This window comes from Taeniopygia guttata, chromosome 3, assembly GCF_048771995.1.
Source record: "Taeniopygia guttata chromosome 3, bTaeGut7.mat, whole genome shotgun sequence".
In the NCBI taxonomy this organism is placed as follows: domain Eukaryota; kingdom Metazoa; phylum Chordata; class Aves; order Passeriformes; family Estrildidae; genus Taeniopygia; species Taeniopygia guttata.
In genome coordinates, this window is record NC_133027.1 from 28,406,772 (window position 1) to 28,434,143 (window position 27,372).

The 27,372-nt window shown below is 33.7% G+C and overlaps 1 protein-coding gene and 1 long non-coding RNA gene across 3 annotated transcripts in view; one reads left to right on the forward strand and one right to left on the reverse strand.

Moving 5' to 3' along the window:
* The window catches only part of EYS (eyes shut homolog), a 765,693-nt gene that overhangs the window by 508,881 nt on the left and 229,440 nt on the right, over positions 1-27,372 (reverse strand). The window contains exons 14-15 of the mRNA XM_072926499.1: positions 10,274-10,387; positions 7,963-8,085 (exon numbers count right to left, since the gene is read on the reverse strand). Of these exons, the coding sequence (XP_072782600.1) occupies positions 7,963-8,085; positions 10,274-10,387 (237 nt within the window). The remainder of the gene's footprint in view (positions 1-7,962; positions 8,086-10,273; positions 10,388-27,372) is intronic.
* Positions 19,668-27,372, forward strand: part of LOC140683665 (uncharacterized) — a 33,318-nt gene continuing 25,613 nt past the window's right edge. The window contains exons 1-3 of one of the 2 annotated variants that reach the window (XR_012054911.1): positions 19,674-19,880; positions 20,801-20,930; positions 23,162-26,061. This is a non-coding gene — a long non-coding RNA (uncharacterized lncRNA). Of the gene's footprint in view, positions 19,881-20,800; positions 20,931-23,161; positions 26,062-27,372 lie in introns of those variants that run through there. The other variant, XR_012054910.1, reaches the window with a different exon arrangement.

Here is a 27,372-nt window from a genome sequence, read left to right on the forward strand (position 1 = left end):
TTTCCTTGTATCACTCAAATCAGATATACCAGACAGGTGCTGAATTAAAGGATCATGTGGGGTTTCTGGGGTTCCTCTTGGACAAACAAATCTTGGACACTTATAGATTCATTACAACAATAAATTCATGGATGGCAGAGGGTGTCACCTTATAGTTTTGTCTTCCTTAACCCTATGATGTAATTTCAACTAACATGTAAAAATAGAATGTGTGCAAAAATCAAATTGAGTGTGAAGGAGAGAAAGTGAGGAGAAGACAGAGGAAGGGAAAAAAACAACATTAAGTAAGAGGTTTAAGGGGATGGTAACAGAAGCCCACAGACAAGGATAATTATAGAAACCAGGTAAGACTGACATTTTGTGGAAAATACTGCACAGTCACATATAATATTCTGTATTTAATGATTAAATACAGATCACAAATCCAGTAGAAACAGTTTAAAGGAACATTAAATTTTTTATAGCTTGTGGATTTTTCTGTTGCTGCTTTTTTGTTTGTTTGTTGTTTGTTGTTGTTTTTAAATAGCTAAAAGAACTAGCAGAATTCTTAACAACACAGAACTTGGACCCAGAGGGTATTTAATTACAATCCCATAATTTTTGAAAGGAATACTCATTCAAAAATTCAAAGATATTTGAATGTACTATTGGTAAATTTTCAGGCCAAAGCAGAAAAAGTAACTGCAAGTTACTTGATTCAATGTTAAAGGGAAAAGTACTCTCTGACTATAAGGAAAGAAATGTGAAAAACTTGGCTGAGAGCAGTTAAAATCCATGGAAAGGGAGAGGAGGGAGGATAACATAGTAACAAAGGAATTCAGAAGAACTGCAAAGAATGTAGAGATGTTCTAATTTGAAACCTGATAAAGAGTAAACATTTTACCTTAAAAAGTTAATTAAGAGAGCTGCTTCTTGCTATAAGTACACAAGGAGAAACTTTCTTTTTGTGGGAGAAAGACACTGGATATTAGGAGACCAACATGGCACTTCCTGATTTTCAAAGCATGAAGAAAACCCAACTTACAAAAAAGCAGGTCAAGTTGCTAAGGATAAACTAAAAAGTACAACATAAATATGCAGGCATGAAATTGGACCAGCAAAAGCATGTAGCTATTACAGGATGGTCAGGGTAACAAGAAATTGTTCTGTATGTACTTTATATCAAAAAAGGAGAGCTGCAGCTTGCCATCCAGTGAAGAAGGATGGCTACTGATAATAGTAATCATACAAAATTGTTCAATGCTTCTTCTGCCTCAGTCATCACTAAAAAGACCAGCTGTAAAGCAGGTCATTATCATAATTAGAATTTATGACTAAAGGGAAAAACTTCAGTGTTGAATACAGAAGAAAAGCTGTAGAATTGTCAGATCAGTTAAGTAGTCAGATATGCTGGTCTGATGAACTATTCCCTTAGATACTAGTGGAAAAAACTCAATAGTTTTCCCTGTGAACATGTGAAAAATAGGAGCATATTATCAAATGAGTAAAACGTTATGGAAAGCCATATTCATGCATTAGTTATCAGTATTTTTGCTACCAGACTGGATGAATGAATTGCACAGGTTTTAAAAGAAATTTACTGGCCATTCAATTCCACTAAATTTTTTCAACAACCTGGATGGTAGGCAGCAAAGTAAGCTTACTGATGTCAACATAAAAAGGTACATTGAAGAACAGGATTAGAAGTCTTCATGAATTTCAACCAATTGAACATAGAGTCTGATATAAAAAATGTAATCTGATCAGAAGAGAAGATATGATACAGGAAATCACAAGTAGGAACAAATGCCAGAATTTTGTTTTAAAGCAAATATTTTTCTGGGATATATAAAAAACAAAAAATCCAGCAAATCACTCCACTTCTGGAGTTATTTGCATCGTACAGTGAGGTGTAGTCAAGAAAACTGTGGACGAAAATGAGAGTCCATATGAGCATGTTAGAAATGACATACAGCTTGAAAGTATGACCTTTTTAGGATGAACAAAATGAAACAGCCTGTAAAACGTAAAATAAGAAAGTATTCTCACGAAATTCATCAGTTTGCTGTGTTCTTATTAGACAGGGTGAGAAGTAATGCATTTAAACTGCAGTGAAATATTAGACAATAAGGAAATCCTTGTGATAGTTAGTATAACATCCCACTGGGAAGATTCCCCCCCAAGAAAACAAGGAATTGTTGGATTTCTTTAACAAGAAGAAGATACATAGGTGAGAAAGCAACATAGTATGTTAAATGTTTTTTGCTTGGATAAGAACGAAACAGATTATATTTAGTATTGTGTTCTAGTGTTGTGATTATATAATTTGCAGGATATAAATTCTGTTTATTACACTGAAGGAGGTCCAAAGACTTACGTTTGTGTAATGAGTTTGATTGTCTGGTAACTTGTTTTGCCTTATCGCAAAGGTCTTAAGCTACTTGGTGTGTGATAACTGCACTCTGATTTTGGAACCTTGTGCTTCTATCCAAACGTGTGGCTCTATTTCTCCATCAAAACATGTTTCTAGGTTAGTGGTATAAAAGAGAGGTGAGCCCAGGCTTGCAGCAGACAAGGAAAGTGGATAAAAGTGTTAACACTGTCAGGGAGAGATACATACATTCCTCCTGCACACCATAAATGCACATGGTTGAAATTACAGAGGGACAGATACTAAGGCCTTCCCTTCCAAAGAAAGCAGTACTGCTTTTGACACATTCAGTATGAGTTCACCCCTCAAATCTTTTCATGAGAAAACAGATACCTCATTTCCACTCTCACTTCCTTTCCTACATCTCCTTTCCACAGGGGATCAAGCCCATGCACCAAGTGAAATCTTGTGATAACTTTTGTTTAGCTAAACAGTACATTTCTCAATGTACTGCAGGTCACTTCTGGTCACTGTTAGCAGTTTTCAGATACAAGCACAGAAAAACCATGCAGATTATAGCTACTCAACTGTAGCTGAGCTGTATGTGGGGAAACAACAAAAGCAATTTGAAAAGGACTGCTGAAGACCTCAGCATATGAGCACTATTGCAGTGCTGTGAGAGAAAAATCTCAGACGTATTTAAATAAAACAAAAAGCGAACACTGATGTGTAAAATACCTCTGCATAAAATATTGATTAGAGTATTCCATATTTAAAAATAAATAGGAAGGATGCAAGAAAAGCTACACAATTTATTCAACAACTGAAGAAAGCATGCTGTTGGCAAAGCCTTAAAGAGCTCCATCTGTTTCATTTAGAAGAAACAAAACCAAAAAGTGACTTGATTAGAGTGTGCAAGTATCTTTATAAAGAGAAAATACTTGAGTAGCAAGAGCTTTTTCATTTTGTGTAGAAAAGGTAATGAGATGCAATAGATCAAAGTTGAAGACAAAAATTTAAATAAAATATTTAATATAAACATCTAAATCTGATGGTGATTACTAGTAGAACAAAATGCCAGTGAAATTCTGGCTTCTTTTCATTCATTCAAATCGGGATTGAATGGTTTTGGATTCATTGTGTGCTTTAATCAAAACTAGAGTAATTAGGTTCAGTACAAGGTGGTTAATGGCCTACATTAACTTCCTTCTGGTACACAGACCTAATATAGAGCATACAACCAGCAATATATGGATTGTTAGAAGACTTTCAGAATAAATACACTCACCCTGTAGCCCTCTCTTTGTCTTTCCTGGAAAAACATCACAACAATTTAGTGAGACAGGTGATAGTAATAGCCCACCCTGAGGCATCCAGGCTCTGTAACATCACTGTCATCATGTGAAATGTGTATGTCCTGTAACTGGAGGTTTTGGAGGTTACTAGGATAACTAGGTGCAAGGTGTTGCTTTACTGTTACCAGAGCAAATAGCCAATGCTATTCCATTTCTTGCCTGACTACCAATGTGCCGAGGGAAAAAAAAATATCTTTTTATGTAAGTTGTGTAAACAGCTTTAAAATACACATCATTTTGCATATAACACATTTCCCCTCCTGCCTCAAGGCTCCTCAGTAGTTTGCAGTCAACTCACTACCTAAGTGAAGAGAGTCAAGCTGCGGTGTAATCTTCCCACTATCACCACTGCAGCCCTGAGGCCCAGTACATATGGCACTGCCATTTCTAGCCATTGGTCAGGTATCAAGCTAAGGGCCTCAGGACTTGTCTAGTGACCAGAATCATGGGATGTTTTGGTTTGGAAATGACCTTACAGATTATCTAGTGCCAACCCTCTGTCATAGGCACTCTTTCCATGAGACTGAGTGGCATAACGCCCCATCCAAACTGATCCTGAACACTGCTAAGGATGGGGCAGTGAAAAGAAGAAAAAAATCATGACAAAGAAGAAAGCCAAAGAGTAAAGAACAAAAAAAGTCAGCAAGTTACTAAATATGGCACCAAATAAGACTCCTATTTAGTGTGGTCATATTAAAATTGATAAAAAAGATACCTTTTTATAGTATGGCTCTATCAAATCAAAGGATGTAAAAAACCAATTGTTTCATTGTCTAAAATGGCAGCCCAGTATATAATGGTAAATAAAATTTAGTATCAAAACCTCCAGTATTATGCTAGTTGGCATTGCAGAGGCAGTGTTGAACAACAGACTTTTTCTAACATCACTGATTCAGTGGATTTTTTTCAGAAGAGGAACAATACACTAGAAAAAAACGAAGCATATTCTAATTATAATAATTATTATCTAGGATGCCACGATTGCTTCTCAAATTAATTAACAAAATATCTGTAAGGGAGGAAAAATGTGAACTAGGGAGGTTGCTTGGAGGTTGATTTTTTTTATGTCAGGGTTTATTCACTGGTTGCTCAGGTCACTACAGAAAATTAAGTCCTAACAGGATTCTTGAGGCAGTTATAACAAAAATTTTGATTGAGACTGTATCTCGATATCCATATGTTTTTTTCAGGTGTACTCAGATGTAAAAAGTGGTCCTCACTCTGCTGGCATATTACTGATAATTGTATGGTGTCATCAATGGCATTAACATAGAAAAAATATGGAGGTAAGGAAAAATTAGGTTGATTTTCCACAGTAACTGAGGAAGACGAAAAATTTCAGCCACATGTTCCAGTGTCTTCTCTGTGTGTTTTAATCACTGCATGACTTTTCTAGACATGATTGTTTTTCCTTTTTTTTATTTGATAAGAGACTCCTAGCAACTGACAATCCTTTTAAAATTGAAAATCAAGCGTATTCATATAAAATTATTATTTTCCAATTTATCTAAAAGTAATTAAGTATGTAGTTATGCCCAGAAAGATATTATTAGATGTTCTACATACCTTATGGGATGCATGACATTTGGAATCACTACTAAAAAAACCTACCACTATACCTGAAACAATGGGGATAAACTGGAATACAAAAATAATCTCATAACTACTTCAGAAGAGCAAAGATAAATTCCATACAAGCTAATTAAAGTTTTGATTGAAGAATTAACTTATCTTTTGTCAGGTGGTTCCAACTATTATTTTTCACCCTCTATTTTAAACCAATCATACTTAGTATTTGCAGCTGGAATGTTATTGGAGAAATATGCCATTTGATTTCTCACATAAAAAAATTGAGCCACTTTGCTTATTTTAAATTACTGGGAAAAACCAATTGATTTGCTTTTCTTTCATGCAATTCATTAACTTTTATGTATTATTTTATCAAAATTTTAAGTAATGTAATTTGCAGCATGATGAAACTTAAACATTTTTTCTGCACTCTACTGAGTGCATTTTCCCCCAAATGTTCTAACCTGAATTCCTTCCAAGGAAAGCAGGTACACTTACACATGACATGTCAATAAATATTCTCTAGTAGCTCGGAAGTACATAGTGAATACATTTCCATGTATACATAAACGCTGTTTATTTTCCAGCATGTTAAATTTGCACACCCCACTGTGGGAAGCCTGCCCTCAACAGCCTGTCATTTCCAGTGTTTGTGGCAACCAGCAGCCCACCTGCGTTGCTGCAGCTGAGCAGAGAAAAGGAAGTCAGCTCTTCACTCCTCCATGGCCAGCTACGAGTGCTTTGACTAGAGCTCAGACAGAGGCATATTGTTGAAATGAACTCAGTCATTAGGGGACATCACAGAAAAGACCTGGCTTTTGAGCTGCTTTTATGATGACCATAAGGGCTGATTGATGTGGAACAATTATCTGATACACAAGATGCAAGCAAGACTGAGTTTCTGTGGCTGACTCTAAGGATGGGTGAGCACCCATAGATCACAGAATCAATGAGGTTGGAATAGACCTACAAGATCATCGAGTCTAGCAATCAACCAATCACCATCATGTCAAATTAACCATAACATTAAGGGCCATGTACAGACAGTTCTTGAACATCTCCATTGTTCTTGACTCCACCACTTCCTTGTCAGCCCATTCCAATGCTTGACAACCCTTTCCATTAAGAAAGTCTTCCCGAGGTTCAACCTGAACCTCTCCTAGTACAGCTCTTCTGTCCTCTTCTCTGTCACCAGCTGTCTGGGAGAGCAGGCCAACCCTCACCCTGCTAGAACCTCCTTTTGAGTAGAGGTAGATTTCTCAGGCATGTTTTTTCCTTTGAAATGTTTGGAAAAGTACTTTACATGATTAACAAGAAAAAGAGGACATAGTGACTAAATAATTTTGTACTTTGCAGTTGTCCTGCTGTATTTTACCCAGTTCAAACTGACTGTTATTGACCTACTGCAGAAAAATTAGACATTTTCCATTTTGATTCTAGCAGTACAAAAGCTTCTTATTTTAAAAGTTTTGCATTAAACTTCTTCTATCTATAGTAACAAATACTTTGTAATCTCTTCTGCTATTTTCAAATCTGATGCAAAATAGACATACTATGCAAACTCACGACTGCAAAGCCAGTTACCAAAGTAAAAAGAAGAATAAGATCTTACAGGAAATATATCGTATATCAGGTTTGTAATGCTGAATAATATAATATGTTTCCATGAAAACTCATAGATGTCGGTGGCAATTGCAACTATTATTACTGTCACAGGTTCTAAATGTCTGTATATTGTCTTAGATTCCTTGTGTCCTGTCTTCCTACTTTTAACCATTGACAAAATATGAATGAAGAATTTCTAAAGTGAATGTCACTGGTGTTACTACTGACTTGAAATGCTCTATTTACAACTAACTTAATTTTGCCTCCTCATCATTCACTGTTCTACTTGCTTCTTTAAATTTTCATTTCCTGTAATAGATCTCTTCCATTTTTTTTTCCTTTCCTCTCCACTGGTCCCCACACATTTTGAGCTCTCTGGACAAACCTGTTTGGCTTTTTATTACAAGATCCACTAATTGTGTATGATTTCTTAGACTGCCACTGCTTGTTTTCCTGTTACTACTTATGATTAATGCTGCTCCATTTGTGTCTCTGAAATCATCAGCTGAAAGTCGGTGTTCAGTGCCTGACACAATTCTTTAGATGGCATATTTTTAGAGGCAGTTTTATTGATTTCCCCATGATCCTGTTAGCTGATTCTGGAAGAAAATAGAGCCTTGAAGACTCTCCACAATGCAAGAGCTATTTTCTTAAACCTGTTAGATATGCAAATAATTGTGCAACTTACAAGAATTTATCATAAGAATCTGATGGCATCTTTGTTAAAGAGAACAAAGTGTAATCTTTCTAAAATTGTGTATTTGTTGCCATCTCAATCAAGTATGGCTGTGATAAAATCTGAGAAAAATAGCACCAGCTACCTGCTCACCTATTTTTCATAGTTTAGGTGGTTTTGAACAATTTTTTTTTTCTTCTATGCAAAATACAGTTTTGCTTTCCATACACACACTGCTTTCATTTTTATCCTATTAGGAGGGAAATTAAAACAGATTATCAATCGCATAATACCCTGAGTTGATTTTATTTTTCTTAATGCTAAAACACTGAACAAAGTGCAATTAATTTCAGAAAATAAAATTAATAGATTATTTAACTTCTTTTCCAAGTAAAAAGAAATCTTACCAGTAAATCCTGGAGGACAAGCACAGCTGTAGTCTGCAACCAGGTCTAAACAAGTTGAATTGCTTTTACAGAAGCCATAAGTGCACTCATCAAAGTTGATTTCACAGTTCAGGCCTTCAAATCCTTTGAAATAAAACCAAAGAGCAATGTATTATTCAGCTATATCTGTGTTTTATTTTTCTAAAGCAATGTCTTTAGGTCCCTTGTTTTCAATTTACTCTTATAAAAAAAGGATCTTGAATCCTTATGGAAGGACCATTCTAAACTTTTTTCTCCTTTATCATTATAGGAAAATGCATTTTTTTCTGTCAAATATGCTTTAAAAGGAGTCAATAAATGAAAGCACAAATTTAGGATTCAGTAAGTTCATTAAGACTTAAGAACCTATGAATTATGTATCTGCTGCCATTTTGACAACATTACAGATAAAGTGAAGCTGGGATTTGGATATCTGCTGTCAAAATAAAAATCAACTTTTAAAGTCTCTCTTAAAGTCAGTTCTCAAATAGTTGCTTGCCTACTTTTTTTTTGTTTTGTTTTGTTTTACAGAACCCCAAAATCATCAAGGTTGCAAGAGGTTTTCCAGATCATCCAGTCCAACTGACAACCCAGCATCACCACAGCCACCCCTGAACCATCTCCCCAAATGACACATCCAGACACCTCTCTAACTCTTCCAGAGATGGTGAGTTACCTCCCTGGAAAGTTATTCCAGTGTCTAACTGCTCTTTCAATGATTTTTTTCTTAGCTATTAGTATCTAATCTGAGCCTCCCCTGACACAATTTAGGCCCATTTCCTCTCATCCTATCACTACAGACATGGCAGGAGAGACAGACCCCACCTCAATAAAACCTCATTTCAAGTAGTTGCAGAGAGCAGTGAGGTTCCCCTGAGCCTCCTCTTCTCCAGACTAAAGAACTCCAGTTTATTATGTCATAGCGACTTTTGGCAAACTCAGAGGTCCAACAATGTTTTTTTGTAGTTTAAATTGCTAGAAAATCTTCTCAATGATATCTGACATTTCATGCTCTTGTAAAGGTATTCTGATTCATGGTCATGCTGCAAAATGAGTGTCATTAGTGCTGTCACAGGCCATGGCTGCAGAAAGATCATGACTAATAGTAAGCTATCAGTACCCTCAGTGCAAGCAATATTCCTATAATTTCTCAAACTGACCATGGAACCAATTTCCACTGATCCTTAAGTCATAAAACTTGAGAATTACCCTTAATTCATTAATAATGTATTAAATAACAGTTCTTATTTGCATTTAAAGTTTAATCAGACCCATGTCTCACAGGTAACATGTAAGCCACAAAATTAGCAATGTGGATGCCAAGATTTATTTTTGTCTAAACTGGTCAGGCAGGCTTAAACAGCAAAATGATCTTTTCCAAGGTTAATATCCAGCTACCTTCCAATATCTGCTTTGGCTTCTAATTTAAGCTAATTAATGACATAGACTGTACTTATGAGAATTATTTGTGGCAATTTCATCTCTTGTGATGAGTTTCTGAAGTTATCACCACTTCATGCCTGCATTAATATATACATAGCTGAAATATTGTCAGCTTTGAAATCAGCTAACATGAGTACATATTTTGAAAATAGTAGAATTTAAAGTTTGAAATTTAAAAAAATGAAAACATATTCATAAGGAACTCATTTGTGAAAGCATTTCAGAAATAAACTGTAATTTTAAGTGCTTTACAATATTTTAGTTTTTCTTTGACTGATTTTTTACTGGAATCACTATTTTTTTCATACAGTGCTGCTGACAAAGACCAGTGTGCATTTTTAAATAAATAGACCACAGGTGCTGAAAATCATCTTATTTTTGGCTATGAAAGTTCTAATAGATTTTTTTAATGATGGCCTATTAAAGTCATTATGACCATTGTAGCTTGCTATGTGCTATGATCAGTGAGAAATATGCATATTATTAATTAAGAGATAAATATTTTTGTAAGCTTATTGATTATATTTTCCATGGAATTAATGTACTGCTCATTTGTGTTTTCTCCACTGCTTCAAACTTTGCTAAAACCATTATGTTCTGTCTGAAAAATGGTAGGATTTAGGAGTATAGCTGTCTCCATTCTTAATTTGATCTTAACGATCATGGTTATTTGGGTAGACACGTTGACTTGGTGGACAAAGATGCCAAGACTTTGGAAAGGAATGAATGAGTTTCATAGAAAGGAAGTTTTAATGACAACTTGAAGCCTGTCAAGGAGATGTTTTGCAAACAGCAATCAGTTTTGAAAATCATCAAAGATAATAAAAATAAATTATTTTGAACAACTTACCTTCAGGGCAAAAACAATCATAGCTGTTGACATCATTCTGACAAACAGCACCATTCAAACAGGGAGCTGAATCACACTCATTCATTTCTGTTTCACAGTACTGGCCTGAAAAACCTGCAAATGAAGTAAGATAAGATTTGATTTTCTCTGTCATTATGTATGCTATTATCATTAAACATGTATTTCAAATGGTGTTCTTTAATTAAAACCCATCCATATCTTACCATCCATATTCCCCTGGAAAAGGAAACTTTAAGTCAGTTTTTGTATTTTATTTACAAAGAGTTAAATTTTATTGTTTCTTATTCAATATTACAAATACATCTTTATTGATGGAATAAAGCAATAAATGAAGCTGGAAATGCTTCCAGAATGCAAGAAGACATTCACAGATGTAAGAAAACAAGGTAGACATTTTCAAGTGTTTTTTTTTGTATTACAGTAATTTTAGTATTTTTTATGATATAATACCAGAATGTTTTGTTTGACTGACCTTAAAGATTAACTAGTCCCAAGCCCTCTGCTAGGGGCACATTCCACTAAACCGGGGTGCTCAATACCTTTTTTTAAATTTTGCCACATCAATATGAGAAATAGTGCATCAATTATATTCTGTCCACTGTGTTGTCCTTATTACTGTGAAGAGTAACAAAATACAGAGTACAAATATATTGAGGCATAGCAAAGACGTGCTGTGCAAGTCAGGCCTCAGGACATGTAAAGTGCACAGTTCAATTATGGTGCATAAGGCTGTTGGGTTTGTTTCTAAAAGACAGAAGGTGTACATCATTGAAACAAAAATCTGAAGACTAATTCAACTTGCATAAAGAAAGAGTAGCTCAGTTTTTTCATTTCTTACAGGTACTTTGAGACACTGTACAGGGCACAGGTGCTACAGCACCAGCAGTAGGGATTGCAAGGGAGTCCTGTCAGGAGAGGAACACAGGGATAGAAATTGTTTAGTTGATCTACAAAGCAAAAAAAATATTAAATTAGCTTTCATTGTAGGGAAACAGGGCAGAGTTACCCACTTGCCCTTAAGTTATATGTGCAAGATGAAGACAAGATGAATTTATTCTAAGGGGTATATAATATGAATCAAGACCTATATATTTTAATTTGTTTTAATAATACGCAATGTCGAAAAAGCTTTGTGGGAGTGGGGGGGTCAGAAAATTACTGACATCAAAATGAGCTCATACTTTATATGCTTGAAACGTAAAATTCAGATAAGAGGAAAATAAGTATAAAAAGCTGGTTTGCATGTGAGTGTATTAAAAAATCTGCAGGAAACACTCCTTTTGCCAGTGGTTGAGAGCATTATGGCCTTTATAAAGACAAAAGTGGTTAGTCATAGCTTGCAACCTACTTTAATTTAGCTGTTACAGATAATTGTTTTTTTAAGTTTTAACAAGTCAGAATAATTTTCTAGAAATTAGGTTCTTTTGAAATTCTTAACTTCTAACACCTATAACTGAGAACTAGATATCTAGCTGGAAATTATTTGATATTGGAAACCTGACTATCTGAAATCTGGCCTAAATAAGGTTTGTTGGGTTGGTTTTGATTTTTTTTTTCCATTATAAGGACAGAAAATTAACAAGTACAGAAGGACAGTGAACAGCACCTCATTCTTATAAAAGGAAAAAGAAAACTTTTTCAAGCCCTTTTTTTTTTAGCCATTATGCCTATTCATAAATTATTTCTTGGAACCAATACCTTGTAGAGAGCTTCTTAAAGGAGCTACTGGGGAGCATATTAGGTAATTTTTGAAATAAATACTTAGCATTTTTATAGGTCTTGCTGATAGTGTTAAAATGTTTTAGGAACTACTGCTGCCACTTCAGGATCAGAAAAATGCCCCCATTTTGATCCTACCATGTGAAGCAGGATGAAATGTGAGCAGTGAGCTCAACACGTCTGGCAGTGATGCTGCAACTCCCTGTGAGGAGCTGTGACCAGGTCACCCTTTCTCAGGAGCAGAGGAAATATCCAGCAGTGGCACCTGGCATTCTGGGGATTTGTGTTACAGCAGGACTAGCAGTCAAGGGGAAATATCATGGGGGAAAATACAGAGCTGCAGGTATCAGAAGCTAATTTATAAAGTTTTTAATTACATAGTTTATTTCATTGATGTTTTATAAACTTATAGATTGGAAGAGAAGAAATTAAAGGCATAAATAGAATCTGCTTTTAAAAGAATTTGGTGCATACAGTGTGAATTATCCACTCTGAAAGAGCTAAAAGGAAAATAGATTGATAGAATTTTATTTCTTCTCGTCACATTTTTAGCATAAAATGTCCTAAAGACAAAAAATAATTTAATGTTGTTTGTATTTTTCGTAAATTTTTTCTGCTGAGGTTGAATTATTCATATAATAAATATAATAGATATAATATAATATAATAGATATAATAAATATAATAATAAAAATAATATAATAACTATAATATAATAAATATAATAATAAAAATAATATAATAACTATAATATAATAAATATAATAACTATAATATAATAAATATAATAACTATAATATAATAAATATATTATAATATAATATAATATAATATAATATAATATAATATAATATAATATAATATAATATAATATAATATAATATAATATAATATAATATAATATATATTATATAATAAAATAAAATAAAATAAATATAATATAATATAATATAATTAATATATACTTTGATTATAATTATTTTTTGCTGATCAATATATCAAAAAATGTCACTTTTTTCACAAACATCAAATAACTTGATAGGCTGAAAGAACATGATGGAAAAAAGGCTTCATTTGCGTTACTTTTAAATCAAGAATGAGTTGAGGAATACTTTTAGCTACATTATAATCCATGTATTCATACTTAATTACTTGTGATATAATAATATTCAATTAGACAACAAAATAGAAGAAATTAGTAAAAATATTTTTGCATTTTTAATATGATACAAGTTAATCGGTTCCATAAATTTGAAAATATGAAAATAAATTTCTTTGTATGTGTGCTCCAAACCTTTGTGCTCTACCCTCTTATCTCATAAGACAACTTTGGCAGAGCCAACACAGTGCTCTATGAACCAGGAAAAAATTCCATTTCTTCATCCATTCATCTCCTGTCTCCATTAGCCAATGATGAATTATATCAGAGACTGAATAAATATTTCCATACAGTCAAATGAAAAGGCATGTGTCCCATATATAAGTTTGTTCAAACAGTTGAGAAAACATTTATGGGAATCTTTTATGTAAAAATGTATTGATATTATTTGTGGTTTAATCAAGAGTGTCCCTTAAAAATAATATAAAATTATATTATATACATGTGTAGAAAAGTACTATATTATTCTATAGAGTACTGCATTTTATCATATCATATGACAAATAATTTAAAGTTTATCATAAGTAATAGTGGGTTTATATTAGTATAAAAAGTAGGTAAACAAATTATGCTCTCCAAAAATATTTTGTTATTGCCTTCACTGAGCGGCAAATAGCTATCATCAGAGCATATAATAGATGATGCAGCTGTTACACAACTTTCCCTACACTGAAAATGCAAGGGTAAAACACATCTGAAAGATGAATTAGAAATATTAAATTATCTTGCTTCAATTATTGCAAGGAAGGAATTAATAACTCAGTTTCTGGGGTCAGAACTGGAAAAACATAATTTTTTACTAAGGATATAATTTCATTATTCTTTGTCAACACTCACACTGCAGTAAATACTTTCAGCTCTCAAACTTTATAGCTCTTTATTTGGACTTCCTCCTCAGATGAGGACAAGATCTTTATTGACACTGGCACTTGTCATAGTTTCCCTATCTAATATAAATGTAAGATAAAGCATAAACACTCAAGAAAAGTAAGAAGATTTATTGTGAAGTAATTTTGTGAGAACAACATTGTTTGTAGGACTCTTTTACCTATATGAAGTTGTTTCAAAAATAGAGTAATTTTCATAGAGTTGTAGATATTCTCTTAAAATAGATATGCAGTTATCTGAATCATAAACATATTTCATATGTAAAAACCTCAATGTTATTTTCTTTCCTGTAGCCTATTATTAAGGAATAAAATCATATATAAGGAAAAATATTTTCTGTGTGTCATAAATAATTCTAGAAACTCTAGGTAAAATCTAAAAAAATCATTTGTTTTAATAGAAATATGAAATAAATATAAGTTTCTAATATTTGATACCTGAGAATGATTCCACATTCTGATTCTTAGCAGAAAGTTCTCAATGAAAGAAAAGGGAATCTGGATTACGAACATGTCAGAAAAGTGGGACACATCCTCCCCCTTAAATCTACTAGATCTACTCATTCATTAATGGCAAGAAATCTTTGCAATTAAATTCTATTTTTAATAATACATGTGTTTGTAATAATGAAACAACATATGTCTAGCTTTTGTGTGGATCTATTAGCTTCTACTAAATTTTACCAATACAAATGTGGTCTAGGATCATCTAGGGGTTTGAATGCACTCTACCTCAAAGTAATAATTTTACATAGTGGTAAGACTCCTAGACATTTTTCAAGGATGAAAGCATAAAACTGAAAGATATTTTATGTTGCAATCTTTAAAGTCTCAACTCTTAAAAAGTCAAGTTAACCAGTTACTAAGGTAGATTATATGTGAAACTCTTGCACACAGGTTATGCATTGAAAAATAAGGCACGTTGGGAAACTGAACTATCTACACCTCAAGTAATGATGTGTGAACTCTGCTTGTTGAGATCACATTTTTTTATGTCTTTGTTCCAAAGGAAGATCATTACTTTATTACAAACCTTCTCGAAGGTTAAACAGCAGCACAGTCCCTAGAGATGGTTGGATTTTTGGCATACAAATGCCACAGAATTTTCTCTTTCAATTGCATATTGGCAAAACAATAGGAAGGGTCTCATTAGAGAAAAGCATTGCTTTTTCAAAAAATATGTAAGAGAGATGTGTCTTACAGTGAGAACCTTTTGGACCAGCTTCCCAAGGGACATGGTAGGTTTGCCATCACTGGAGGTTTTCAAGAGGCAATTGGACAGGGTGCTAGATACTCTCACCTAGGCTCCCTTTCTAATCAAAGGTTGGACAAAATGATCTCCTGAGGTCCCCTTCCAGCTGGGTTGTTCTATGGTTCTATAACAAAATCCAAAGCCTGCAAAACAGACGGGTAGAACGACCAGGGAAATAGAAAGCCTGTCACAGAACAGAGGACTCAGAAATTCTAGTTTGTCTGGTGTAGCGAAATGTAGGCTGAAAGGAGATATGAGGGTTTATGTTAACTTTGTCAAAGAGAAAAATCGCCAAAAAATGTGAACAACCATTTAAGTTAAAGACTAAGTATCACAGGTAAAAAGTGACATTGCCACAGACAAATTTAAATTACATAGTAGAAAACTTTATCAACAAAGAGATTCTACCAGTACACAAATTCATGAGAGGTTATTCTAGAAGTACTCATCATTCTCATGAGCTTCTCAATTTTGCATATATGAATTGTGATAGCATTTAAAATTAAAGAGAGGTTATAAAATTCCTTACAAAACAATTTTCATAAAATATCATGCTAGCTTTGTATTAAGAACACATGTTAGTAGCCTGAATGTGATTTAAAAAAATTCTCAAAAAATTAAGATTACATTTATAATTGAACTATCACTATTATTGTAATAAAGAAGTCTCCTCAATTGCTATAATCCAACAAAAAGCAGAGAAAGAAGTTATTACCACTTAATCTAAAATCTTAAATAATCCTCTAAACTGAAGACACACCAAGTATTCTGGAGTTTAACTGACATGTAGGAGTATTGGAGTACATGTATAGAAACAACATAATGTAAGCAAAAAGAAATAGTTCAACTTCAGATAATAATGCATTTATACAGAGAGGAACAGAGATGGTAGAAGAAATCACACTGGCAACATTAATTCTGGCCTTTCCACATATTGAAATCTTAATATCTCTTTTAATATGGTTTGTGGGTATATGCATAGTAGGTGCACTCAAGTATTAAAAAGGAAAAATAGTCATGCAAGAGATATAATATAGCAAACTATTATGCTTTTATGAAATCCCACTGACCTAGATTGATCTAGAAGAGTTAAAGAACAAATCTCATCTACCAGATGGTTCAGTGTTCTAAATCTGAATATAGATGATTTGTTTTACATCTGGCCATTCAAGGTTAGGCCATTACTATTTCCATGGGGTGAAGAAGAGAAGGGGGATATCCATAATTTAGTTATCTTGTCTTCTGTAAACCACCCTGCATCTATAATAGGCTTTCACCTAATATTCTTATTCTTTGAGCCTTCAGTTGTCTGAACCTAATATTGAAAAGAAAAAAAAAGCAGAAAATTTCAGAACAAAGAGAGAACAGCCACATTAAAATTATCTTGTACAAGTGTCAGAATTATTTGTACAGGAGATAAAGCTTTCTTGACAGCCAGTTGAAGACTGCGGAACAAATTTCAATAGGATTTAAGAACAAATATATAGCAGAGCGTAAAGCTATTCCATTATTAAAAAGAAACAAAACAACAACACACCTGTTTGATTTGTCTTTGCAGAGAAAAATTAAGACAGACTTGAAGGTGGGAGATGCTAATAACACAAAACATACAGTGGGCCTGAATAGAAAACCTCTGTCCTCTGACAGGATGATTACATAAAAAACTGTGCAAGCTGAGGCTTGCTGATTTTCCTAATGCTACAGCAGGAGATCTCCCAAGCTTTTCTTTCAACCTATTCTAATTTTCTAATGCCCCATGAAATTTTTGTTTAAAGATGAAAAGCATTGGAGTGGTTTCTTCCATTCCTGTAAAAAAACCACTTCCCTCATTTTCCCCCTTTTTTTTCTCTTTAACCATTAGTATCTGTCTTTTTGAGAGGATGTCATTACAGCAGACAAATTTGTAAAGCCACATCAAAACCAAGGGCAAAGGAGCAGCATCTGGATACCTCCCACAGATAAAAAGCTTCCACAACAGGACAAAGAGCTCTATTCCAAGAAAGATGTTAAACATACCTGTTATCACAGGTAGCACAGGGACAGTTATTGTTTCATTTATATCTCTAGGCCTGAGGAATCTCTGATTACATTTGTGATTTTCAGGACTAACAGCTCAAGGGAAAAGAATAGCAATATTTATAGCTTAAATATATGGAAAAAAGTATGAATTTGTGGAAGCAGTTTTAAGAAAGTACAACAAAGTTTTATATAGTCAAAATTTGCCTTGGTGAAAATGCATTAGAGGCAATATAAAAGGATTTAAGATGTTTTACTTGTCATTCTTTCATTTGGTTTTCTGCTTTTCCTTATGGGGTTATTCTTGTGGTTTTTGGGTTTTTTTTGTAGAGATGTCTTACTCTATTTTTCTAACAGATTTTAAACTGACATCAATAAAAAATATTCTTGATCAATTCACTGTAAAAGAAATGGAAAGGAGAAATGGTATTAGAAATAATAATAGTACATCTTGACTCTAATAACCAGATGGGCATTTTTCTATCAAAGAGATAAACATTCTCATGCAAGAAGCTGTGACATTCTCATTGCCCAGCAGATGCACAGCACGGATGTCATTTTTCCCAGATAAGTATCTCAGGGGACATGGAGCATTGTTAATTTATTTTAAATAATTCAACAGTCCATGAACGAATTCACATATCCTTAGATTCCTAAGTCTATTAAAATTTGCTGTCCTTGTAAGCAAACTATCCAGGTCAAAATTTTACACTAGTAAAAACCCAAACAGAAGTTTAGAAATAATCTGAAGATTAACCTTAAAACTAAATGACAAATAGATCATAGCATTTAGGATTGCACTAATTTGAATGTTAATTTTTGCCTTTTGCTGGCAAATTCTGCATAAATTCTACCATGTAAAGAAATAATGGAATCTCCCTAATTTTCCATAATTTATAGAGACAAAGTTGCTGAATATGAATCCCAGTGAAACTGGTTGGATTGACACCCCTGAAATTTGATAACCATTCATCAAAATAAAAATCCTTAGTGCGGCTATCAGAGGGGAAAAAGAAAGCTTAAATAATAAATGCCAGCAGACAGCAGATAATTGGGGATTTGGGTGTGGGTAAACATCTCAAGCAGAAGTCTGCAAATTTTATCTTCACTCATTGCGTGGCCTTATTGTAAACTTTGATAATACCATGACCAAATAAAGGTTGCATGTTTTAAATCCAGTTAAAATGCCATGAGAGCATCATCCATTTAATCATATGCTGAGACTGAGAGAACTGGAAATGGGAGGGAAGGGCAGTCCAAGCTTTCAGAGGGAGTTGGTGCTGAACAACAGTAGCTCCTGCAAGCATGAAGTGGTGTTGAAGGGAAGAGGGGTGGTGAGAAAGAAGTTGAAGATCTTGACTGGAAGAAAGGTGCTGGAAGTGTGGCAGAAGCCTGGAGATCAGAGAGATGTGTGGGAAAATAAAATCCAGGGTATGCACAGGGACTGTGGTTGGTAATGCTGGAGACTGATACCTTTGAGCAACAGCTCAGCATGAAGCAGCATGTCTTTCTGCCTGAGCTTCCCACAAAATCAAACCAATGCAGACATAGCACTGAAAGGGTGGGTATAAGTGGGATAACCAACTACAGTAAGAGCTCTTATCTGGATTGTTCTTAAATAAATCCTATTATCCAGATTGAGCGTGGGCAGTCATTTTTATTGTTTCCCATGACCATGGCTGGATTGGCACCAAACATGTAATTTCGAATAGGCTCAAAAATCTGGCTTTCTTTGACAGGGAATGTTGCTTTACTTACAATGGCAAAGTAGCATACTAGATAATACACTTATCTTTAGCACTCTTAGATGTGTCATTAATATACCAAATATATTTTGTTTGCCAAGTACTCAAAGATAATCCAGCTCATTATCATACCTTTCTGGTAGAGAAAGATGCTGCTTTCTAGTTGCATGATTAAAATAGGAGCTTTTATTAAATAAAAAAAGATTTGACCTTAGAGCCAAAGAAATTGAATCAGTGTCATTTCTTCTCTTACAGAAGCAGGATAATAAATTCCTCTTCCATCTAGGATTTCTTTGAACTGGTGTGCAACTATGGTCAGGATAAGAAGAAAAAAAAGTTGGAAAATTAATATCCAAAAAATTTTAAAAATTAAGTGTCCTCTGAGGGGAGTAGCAGAGCTGTATTTAATACGAGAAATTAAATAATCATAAGTAAAAAATTCCCGTTTAGAGCATATTTTAAATTGCTTGAAAATTAGGGCAAGCTAAAGTAAAATTAAAAAAAAATATTGCTGCAAAATTCAGTACTGGGGTTGTAAAATGTTGGTATGATCAATTTGAGACAGCTAAACAAGCAAAGAAAATGGTTAATTGCTACAATCCCTTACTATTGAAAAATGTTTTCCCCTCCCATATAAATGAATGAGTAATCTGGTTTTACACAGCCGTTGAGTATGGGCAATGAAGTCTTTATTTTTCACAGCACTCAAGATGTACTGTCACCATTTCCTGAAACAGAGGATTTTAACAATGATGTGACAGTTTAATGCAAGACCATGGAGACCAACCGCTTTCAGTTCTGTTACAAGGTGAGATAACCATGACAAAATGATTTCTGTATGTGTCTATAGGGAGCCCATTATGAGTCTATCATTCTGGCACTACAGTGTGAAATTATGATGAGGAAAAAAAGAAGGCATTCAAATTTGTACTGCACGACAGTGATGCTCCAGCATGAGTTAATGATATATAGCAACTGAAATTCAAGCCTTTTTCTTCACTGTAGACTGAATAAAACTACTGAATGGCAAAGTTTTTATTTGCATGTAGTGCAAGATAACTGGATATAAAATAAATTATTATAATTACTTTTCTGTTAATTTTTTACACTTTCTAAGTGTAAAAATTATGGTTTTAGGCTGAATCTAGATGTTTCTTTGCAAATTCACACACAACAGAAATTCACCTTGTACAGATAAAATACACAAACAGACCCACATAACAAGAAATCAATTATTTCTGTACCCATAATCTAAAAAATAGGAGTATATTCTCCTCATTTACTCAAATTCCCATTTGCTTTCTCCGATCCAATTATTATTACACATTTCCAACTTAGAGTTCTTTAAATAAATTAATTTTAAGCTTGCTCTTTCAGGTATACTAATATATCTATTTATGTATATATTTTCTAATATCTCATTATATGCCCTTTGTCATCAGTGATTTTCTTTAAAGAAACATTAATTCCTTATGCAAAGACTATTTTCTTTTTTCTCACACATGCATGAATTACTATAAGTATATTTAGCTAACATTGTAGGTAGTTTCTTAATAGAGATATTTTTCTAGGACATTCAATTAAAAAATGTGCTACATGCTACTTCTAAATTGTGAATTTTCTTTATCACTCCTCTGTCCTTCTCCATTTTTCTAGACTGCATTCTAAACTTCACTCTTTTGCATAATTCATATTTGGTCAATCTTTTTCCTGCTGTCTTCTCTTTAGTGAAATACTTGCTTGAATGTCCTTATTTACTGAACAAAAATGAAGCAAATGGTGAGAAGTCTGTCTGTTCAAGATCAATTTACACAGCATGAAAGCCTAATTTACCTGTGTTTCCTATCTCTTGTGCCAGGTAACAAAGTAACTTTTTGACATTGTCTGCAAGGATTCTTGTTTCCGCAATAGGTATGGGAATATGGCAGAAAGCAATAGAGTATGAAAAGCCAATACTTATGAGTTTTCTTGGCTATGTGGTTAGAATTTTTTCATTTAAAAAATGAGCCTAATGCTGGTAAAACCATCAAACAAATGTTGTTTAAAATACAAGCACTTAAATACAGTCATATCCCGCAGGTATCCTAAACAATGTGACTTGTTCAGCCTTTGGAGGGACATGCTTTGAAAGTTAAATTTAATTCCATTTTCCAATATGTTATATTTTATTATTGAAACTACCTAGTTGTAAAGCATGACATAGTAAATTAAGAAGGAAAGAAAAATAAATAGCTCTCTGGTAGAGAACCAGGAAGAAAAGGATGGCTTGAATGTTAATGTAAATGTTAAGATTTGAGATGTGATGGATGAAACTTAGCATATTGTTGTCCACACACATCCTACAACTAACTTTAAATTTAGCATTCTATGTGAATTTGTAAAAAAATATATAGACTCCATAATGCAAACAAAAATATCTTCAAATTGTAACTGGTTTTGGCCTATCCAAACTGAACATGGACTTCTAGAAGTTGCTTAAAGATTTCTGAACATATCATATACAAGTTTTGAATATGAGCACAACAAAAATTGCTTCAATTTGAAAATTAAAAGTGGGTTGAAGCTCATAACAGATCTTAGAAAGACAGTATGTATTTCTTCACAGAAACGTTGTGGGAATCAGCTAATTTCAGAAGCACCATAAGTCACAGAACACATAGCTGTCAGGAACTACTGAAGTCATTGAGTCAGTCATCACCTCTTTTCTCACTCCTGAAAGCTTCTGACTGTGAAAGAAATGCTTTCTTTGGAAAAGTTAACATTTTCTTCATATTTCCTTCAGAAGTATTTTCAGTAGCCTGCCATGAAATTAGTACTCATGACAAAAAAATCCAGGGAGAAGGGAGGACAGCACAATTTAAAGGTCAATAGGCTGGCTAAAATCTTAGATATAGCAACAGCAGAGAATTTATTAGATAAAATGGTGTGTGTTACAGATAATGACTGAAGGTATTTAGTGTTTATAAAATAACCTGACACAGAAGAAATCTTAAATGCAATTAATAAAGTATTTTAGTATTTGATGTGTGGTGTTATTTTCAGTAAAATGTGTTAGTTCTCCCCATCCTACTTTGTGAAGGGAAAATCAGCTGTTTAAATGCAATTAGCAGTCAATGGAAATCAGGCACTTATGACCTTAAGGCGGTTTGGAAACTAGCAACTTGAAGACTGAAAAATTAGAAGATTTCATTTTTGTCTTTTTGATAAAGTAAATTCATGTGGTTAGATATAGCATTAAGACCATAGGAAAAAAAGCAAGGATTAGCTACCAAGGAGCTAATGTCTATTATCCACATGCTTTTAAAAAAATTATTTTGAGAATTATCACCATGGTGTATTTTAAAAGAAATGAAACATACATAAAGCAAAAAAATCTGAGGTCATGTCAGACCTTGACTAGTCCCATCCAAAAGGAAGAACAAGAGATCTGCCAGCAGATGATTTATTTATTGAATCTTTTGCACAGGGTTTGGTCCGTTTTCAAGTTCACTTCTTATCACTGATCTTCTTACCTGTGTGAGAAGAGTCAGTGTGTTTTACAAATAAAATAGAGAAGCACTGTATGAGATCCTGAGATCTGCTTCAGTTCCTTTGTACTTCCATAGTCTAACAGGATGTAAGAATTTAGCTTTGTTTAACAAGGATTTAAACCAAATCCCTTTCATCCCTTTTGCTGATTTCCATGAGCATTGGTTTAGGCATAAAGTTTATATTTCTGATTTCTATTTTTTTATTCAAAGAGGGTGTACTTCAACCTACTTTTCAGAGATATATTTCAATAACCTTTCCTTGTGGGTGACAAAGTGCTGCCCCTCTACCTGACCTTTATTTCCCATCACTCTGCTCAAGTGATAACCAGCAGTAGTAATTGTGATGGGTGCACCACGCTCACAGTGTATGTGAGGGAGACAGATAACAGCACAATAGCCAAGAGCCAATCTGAGGCCCCTCTTGTTACCCAAAAATAACACTGGTCAAGATCTGGCTCAAGCCAAGTGTGATAGAAATTAACTTCTGTGGGTAGGATGAAGGTATGGCTATAATTCAATTATCTTCCTCTATAAACATTTGAGCTCTCTTGCATGACAGTCAACTGCACAGCAGGATGTTCCCCTTAATAGGGGCATCTCCCAAGGTTACTTCTCAAGTTTGAGACACTCCTCGCTGCAACAGATCCTTGGTAAGTGATTTATTGCATACTAAAATTTGAAATTTTAACTGATATAATTGATTGATTGTGCACCTATAAACCTTTAGACATAAACATTGAACAAGTTTCAGAATTGTAGAGGGTCAGTTGCACCCAAACTCCTCTTTGAGAAGAATTGTAGAATTAAATGGTGTCCTTCCAGAATCAAAGGGTATGTTTCCCTGGTAATTTTGTCTGACTTTATTGTCTGTATAATAAATATTCCAGCATACCTTTGCCATTGAATTGTTAAACCACTGTCGTTTTTATTATCAAACTTGGTTAAATTGCTGGTTTACATCAATAAACATATTTTTACTTCTCTCTTATGAGTGAAGCCACTCCATCTGTGACGCTGTCATATCAGGTTTTTTATAAAGAGGTTTTTGCACCTACTGAAAAAAACAGGAGACCCTACTATTTTTAGCGAACTTTTTTTTCTCAAAAGCTGTATTTTTTTATTCAAACACAAAATTTATTTCTAGGGAATCAAATCTAGATGCCCATTTTTAAGTATTCCTACCACAAACTTGAGAGAAGTTGTGACTAGGAATTGCTGCTTTGTCCTTCGCAGTAATCCATTCCATCAACAAGTGCTTGCACAGTAACTGACCAAGAATAGACTATTAGCTTAAGTTGTTCTTGAACAGGTGTTCAAAATCTTGTTTGAATAGGTGATATTTATTTACTTAGAAATTATCAACACAGATGCTCTCACCCACCGTGCACATTCTTTGTTTTCTGTGATGATTTAATGGTTTCTCATACAGAAGTAGTCCAAGACAATTAAAAAGCTAATAAATAGTCACAGTGGAGGGTAAATTGCCTTTCCTGCTTTCAAGAAGCATGTGTGCAGCTATAAGATAAGATGTTGTCAGCCTGTTAAAATCTCAGCATAAACTTTCCTCATCAGATGTTTATAGCAGAGCACACCTCAACTTACTAAAAGTACTGAAGGTCATTCTTCCACATAGGGTCATGTCTTGAGAGCATAAGCAAAACAGTATTACTTGTGACACTACAAGTACAAGTAATAACCTTAAAAATCTATTACTTTAGAATTGACTAATAGATCACTTTTAATTAATCTAAGTTAAATTAAAAAGACCTACAACTAAGATTAATATTTAATTAGTAATAAGATAATAACTTAGTGAAAATAATAAAATAATGTAAAGGAAAATGTTTTAGATATAAACATGCTACAAAATGATCTTAAATGCATGCAAACTTATGTTTCCCTATAATTTTTAAAGAATTTGTTAAAAAATAATGTGAAACTCAAGAGGCAAGACCAATTTTTACTTTTAGCTTAGGAATTAATCCTGTTTATACAATAATAATGAAATATTGACTATTTCCTTAGTTTTACAGATAATATTAAATGACAAGTATTCAATTTGCTGCCTTTTATAGTCCAGGAAGACATGGAATCATCATTAAAGGTTATGAAAATGATTACTTGAGTAATTCCTGATAATTAATACTAATTATAATAAAACTTAGAATAACACAAAATCTTTAGAAATTTGAAGGGAAGAGAAATACATTTCACTGCTACATTGAAAGTCCTAATAAGAGGCCTCTAGAGAAATTGATTTTGTTACCTCGGCAGTATTTCCAGAAAACAATAACAAGATTTGGAGAGAACTTAGAGACAAATTGAAGTACAACAATATAATTGAAAGAAATTATCATTATTCTTAGGAAAATAAGCAATATCAAATAAAATTGGCATTTATGGCATCATCACAAGTACAAGCGTGGTGACTCAAAACTATCATAGAATTATAAATGATCAGTATTGCAAGGGACCTTTGTTCCAGCACCCCTGTAATGGATATTTTCCAGCAGAAATATGTTTGGATTTTATGTTTGGCTTTTTTTTTTTTAACCTTGGGATCATAAAATATTCTGGAAAACACTTCAATGCTATCTAGAATATGGGGTCCCAAGATTTACTGAAATTAAAATTAGCTTACTGAGACACAAGTGATTTTGACTGCAGATCTTCTGCACAGCAGAAATTTTTTAGTCAGATATAGAAGAAGTTTTTCCTGGTCTGAAGATATTATGCATTTTAATAATAATAATAAAATTAGTTATGAGCTCAATTTGCACTTGGAAGTAGGCTGGAAGAGAACAGTCATTGATGTAGACGTACAGGTCATAAAATTCCATGGATTTGTAAGATGAGTGTCTGAACAAACAGTTCCAAAATCAAATGCTTAAACTAAGAAAGTAGGCCACTTTCAGGTAAGGTTTAAAACATAGTTCAGAGATATCTACAAAGAGCTTATGAATAAAAAAATGGCATGTGATATGTAAGATGTCAATGCATGAAGAGAGAGGTTAAATGTGAAAAGGAAGGTACTAGTGAGACAGTTATAGAAATCCTCTAACCCAGTGCTCTGGTTGATATTTTTAAAATTATTTAGGAAAGCTTCAAGTCTTCTGGATTTTTTCCTGCAAAGACAATCTTAGGATCCACAGTCAGTCTAATCTGAACAATTTAAAATATTTCATTCAAAGCAAAGATGAAAAAGACAGCCTCAAGCAGCAAACCTCTTATCATGTATACATTTTGCCCATCCCAGCAGTCAGAATAGCTTTTGATTGTTACTAATTCTGTTTACTTTTAGCTGTTTATTTCTAAGATGCAAATTTGTAGTTCTGCCTTCCAGCCAAGCAGCAGTTCTTGCTAGGACTCACAAAAGAGGCAGTAACAGTAATCTGTATAATTTTATTCAAGTTTAAATGAAATCTGCATAAAATTCCATTATAATTAATCTTAATTCATGGAAGTATGGAGGACAATGTAGAAAAAATATTAATTAAATATGTCCATATTTGTAATGAAAACAGGTTTCTCAAATTATTTAAAGGGAATCAATAGACATATTGAATTATACTTTGTTTGTTTATAATTTTTATTAATGTGATCCATTGACTCAACCTGACCTTATAAAATGAGCATGCATCTGAGATGTGAGCTTTTTACAGAAATACACCTTTATTGTTACATTTCTCTGAAATACAAAGAGACACATTTTCTAATGACAGTATTTTGGGCCTGAATCCAAGAAAGCACTTAAGTAAGGGTACAATTTAGGTGTGTGAGGAATGGTATTGATTTTAGAGGAGGCACTTATATAATTAGAGTTACTTGGATGATTAAAAATTCTACTGGACTTGAAGCCCAATGACGTGGCATAAAATTCAACTTTATGCAGAAATTCATAGTCAACAGAATGAAAAAATCTCATAACTTATTTCAAAATAAAGACTCCATTGTGAGCTTAAATTCAAACTTTTCATTTTTGCAAAGAGAACACCAGCCGAGCTGTAAAATAAATCACATGGACGAAGAGGGATGTGGCTGATTAGCATAACTTTTTGTTTAAAATAATTATTTTAAACAAATGATTTCCCCCAGAGTCATCTTTCAAGCAGACCACTCCCAGGGTAAACCAAATAATAGTCTACACCAGTGAACTTTCAGAAGACACAGAAGAGTCCAGGAAATGGATTTTTTACATTTGAAAGTGAGAGACTTCTCATTTGTGTTCTGGGAAGGGACTGTCATTGGGTGAATGGATAGGTTGCACATTAGAAATACAGATATTGCTGCCCTCAGGAGGGTGCTTATGGAGCTTCTCAGATTCTGTGAGGCAGCAGCACAGTGTCTCAGATTTTATGAAAGAGACACAGCATGTCACTCAAAAATGGGGCCAGAAATCCCTATGTGGCCCTAAAGCCTGGAAGGGAGGATGTCCTGTTAGACTGTGCAGAAGAGCAAGACAAAGGATTAGCAGCAGATGGTCTGGAGCAGGAGCTGGTTGTTCGAACCTTGCTCACTCTGTGTGGGATTTGCTTCATCCTTGTGTTGGACAGCATAATCAGTTCACTATTTCTCATAATTTAATATTCATTCTGGTTCAAAGTGGGGCATAAAGCTATAGCATAGGCATTACAGCAGTTTGCTGTCATTAGACATTACTGAAAAGAGGTGAGACGTGTCTGTGTCTGAGGTCTCTACATCTCTTTATTAAAGTATATGCTAAAAACATATCAAAAGATCTTTTTTTAGCATACATTATTAGTGGCATTA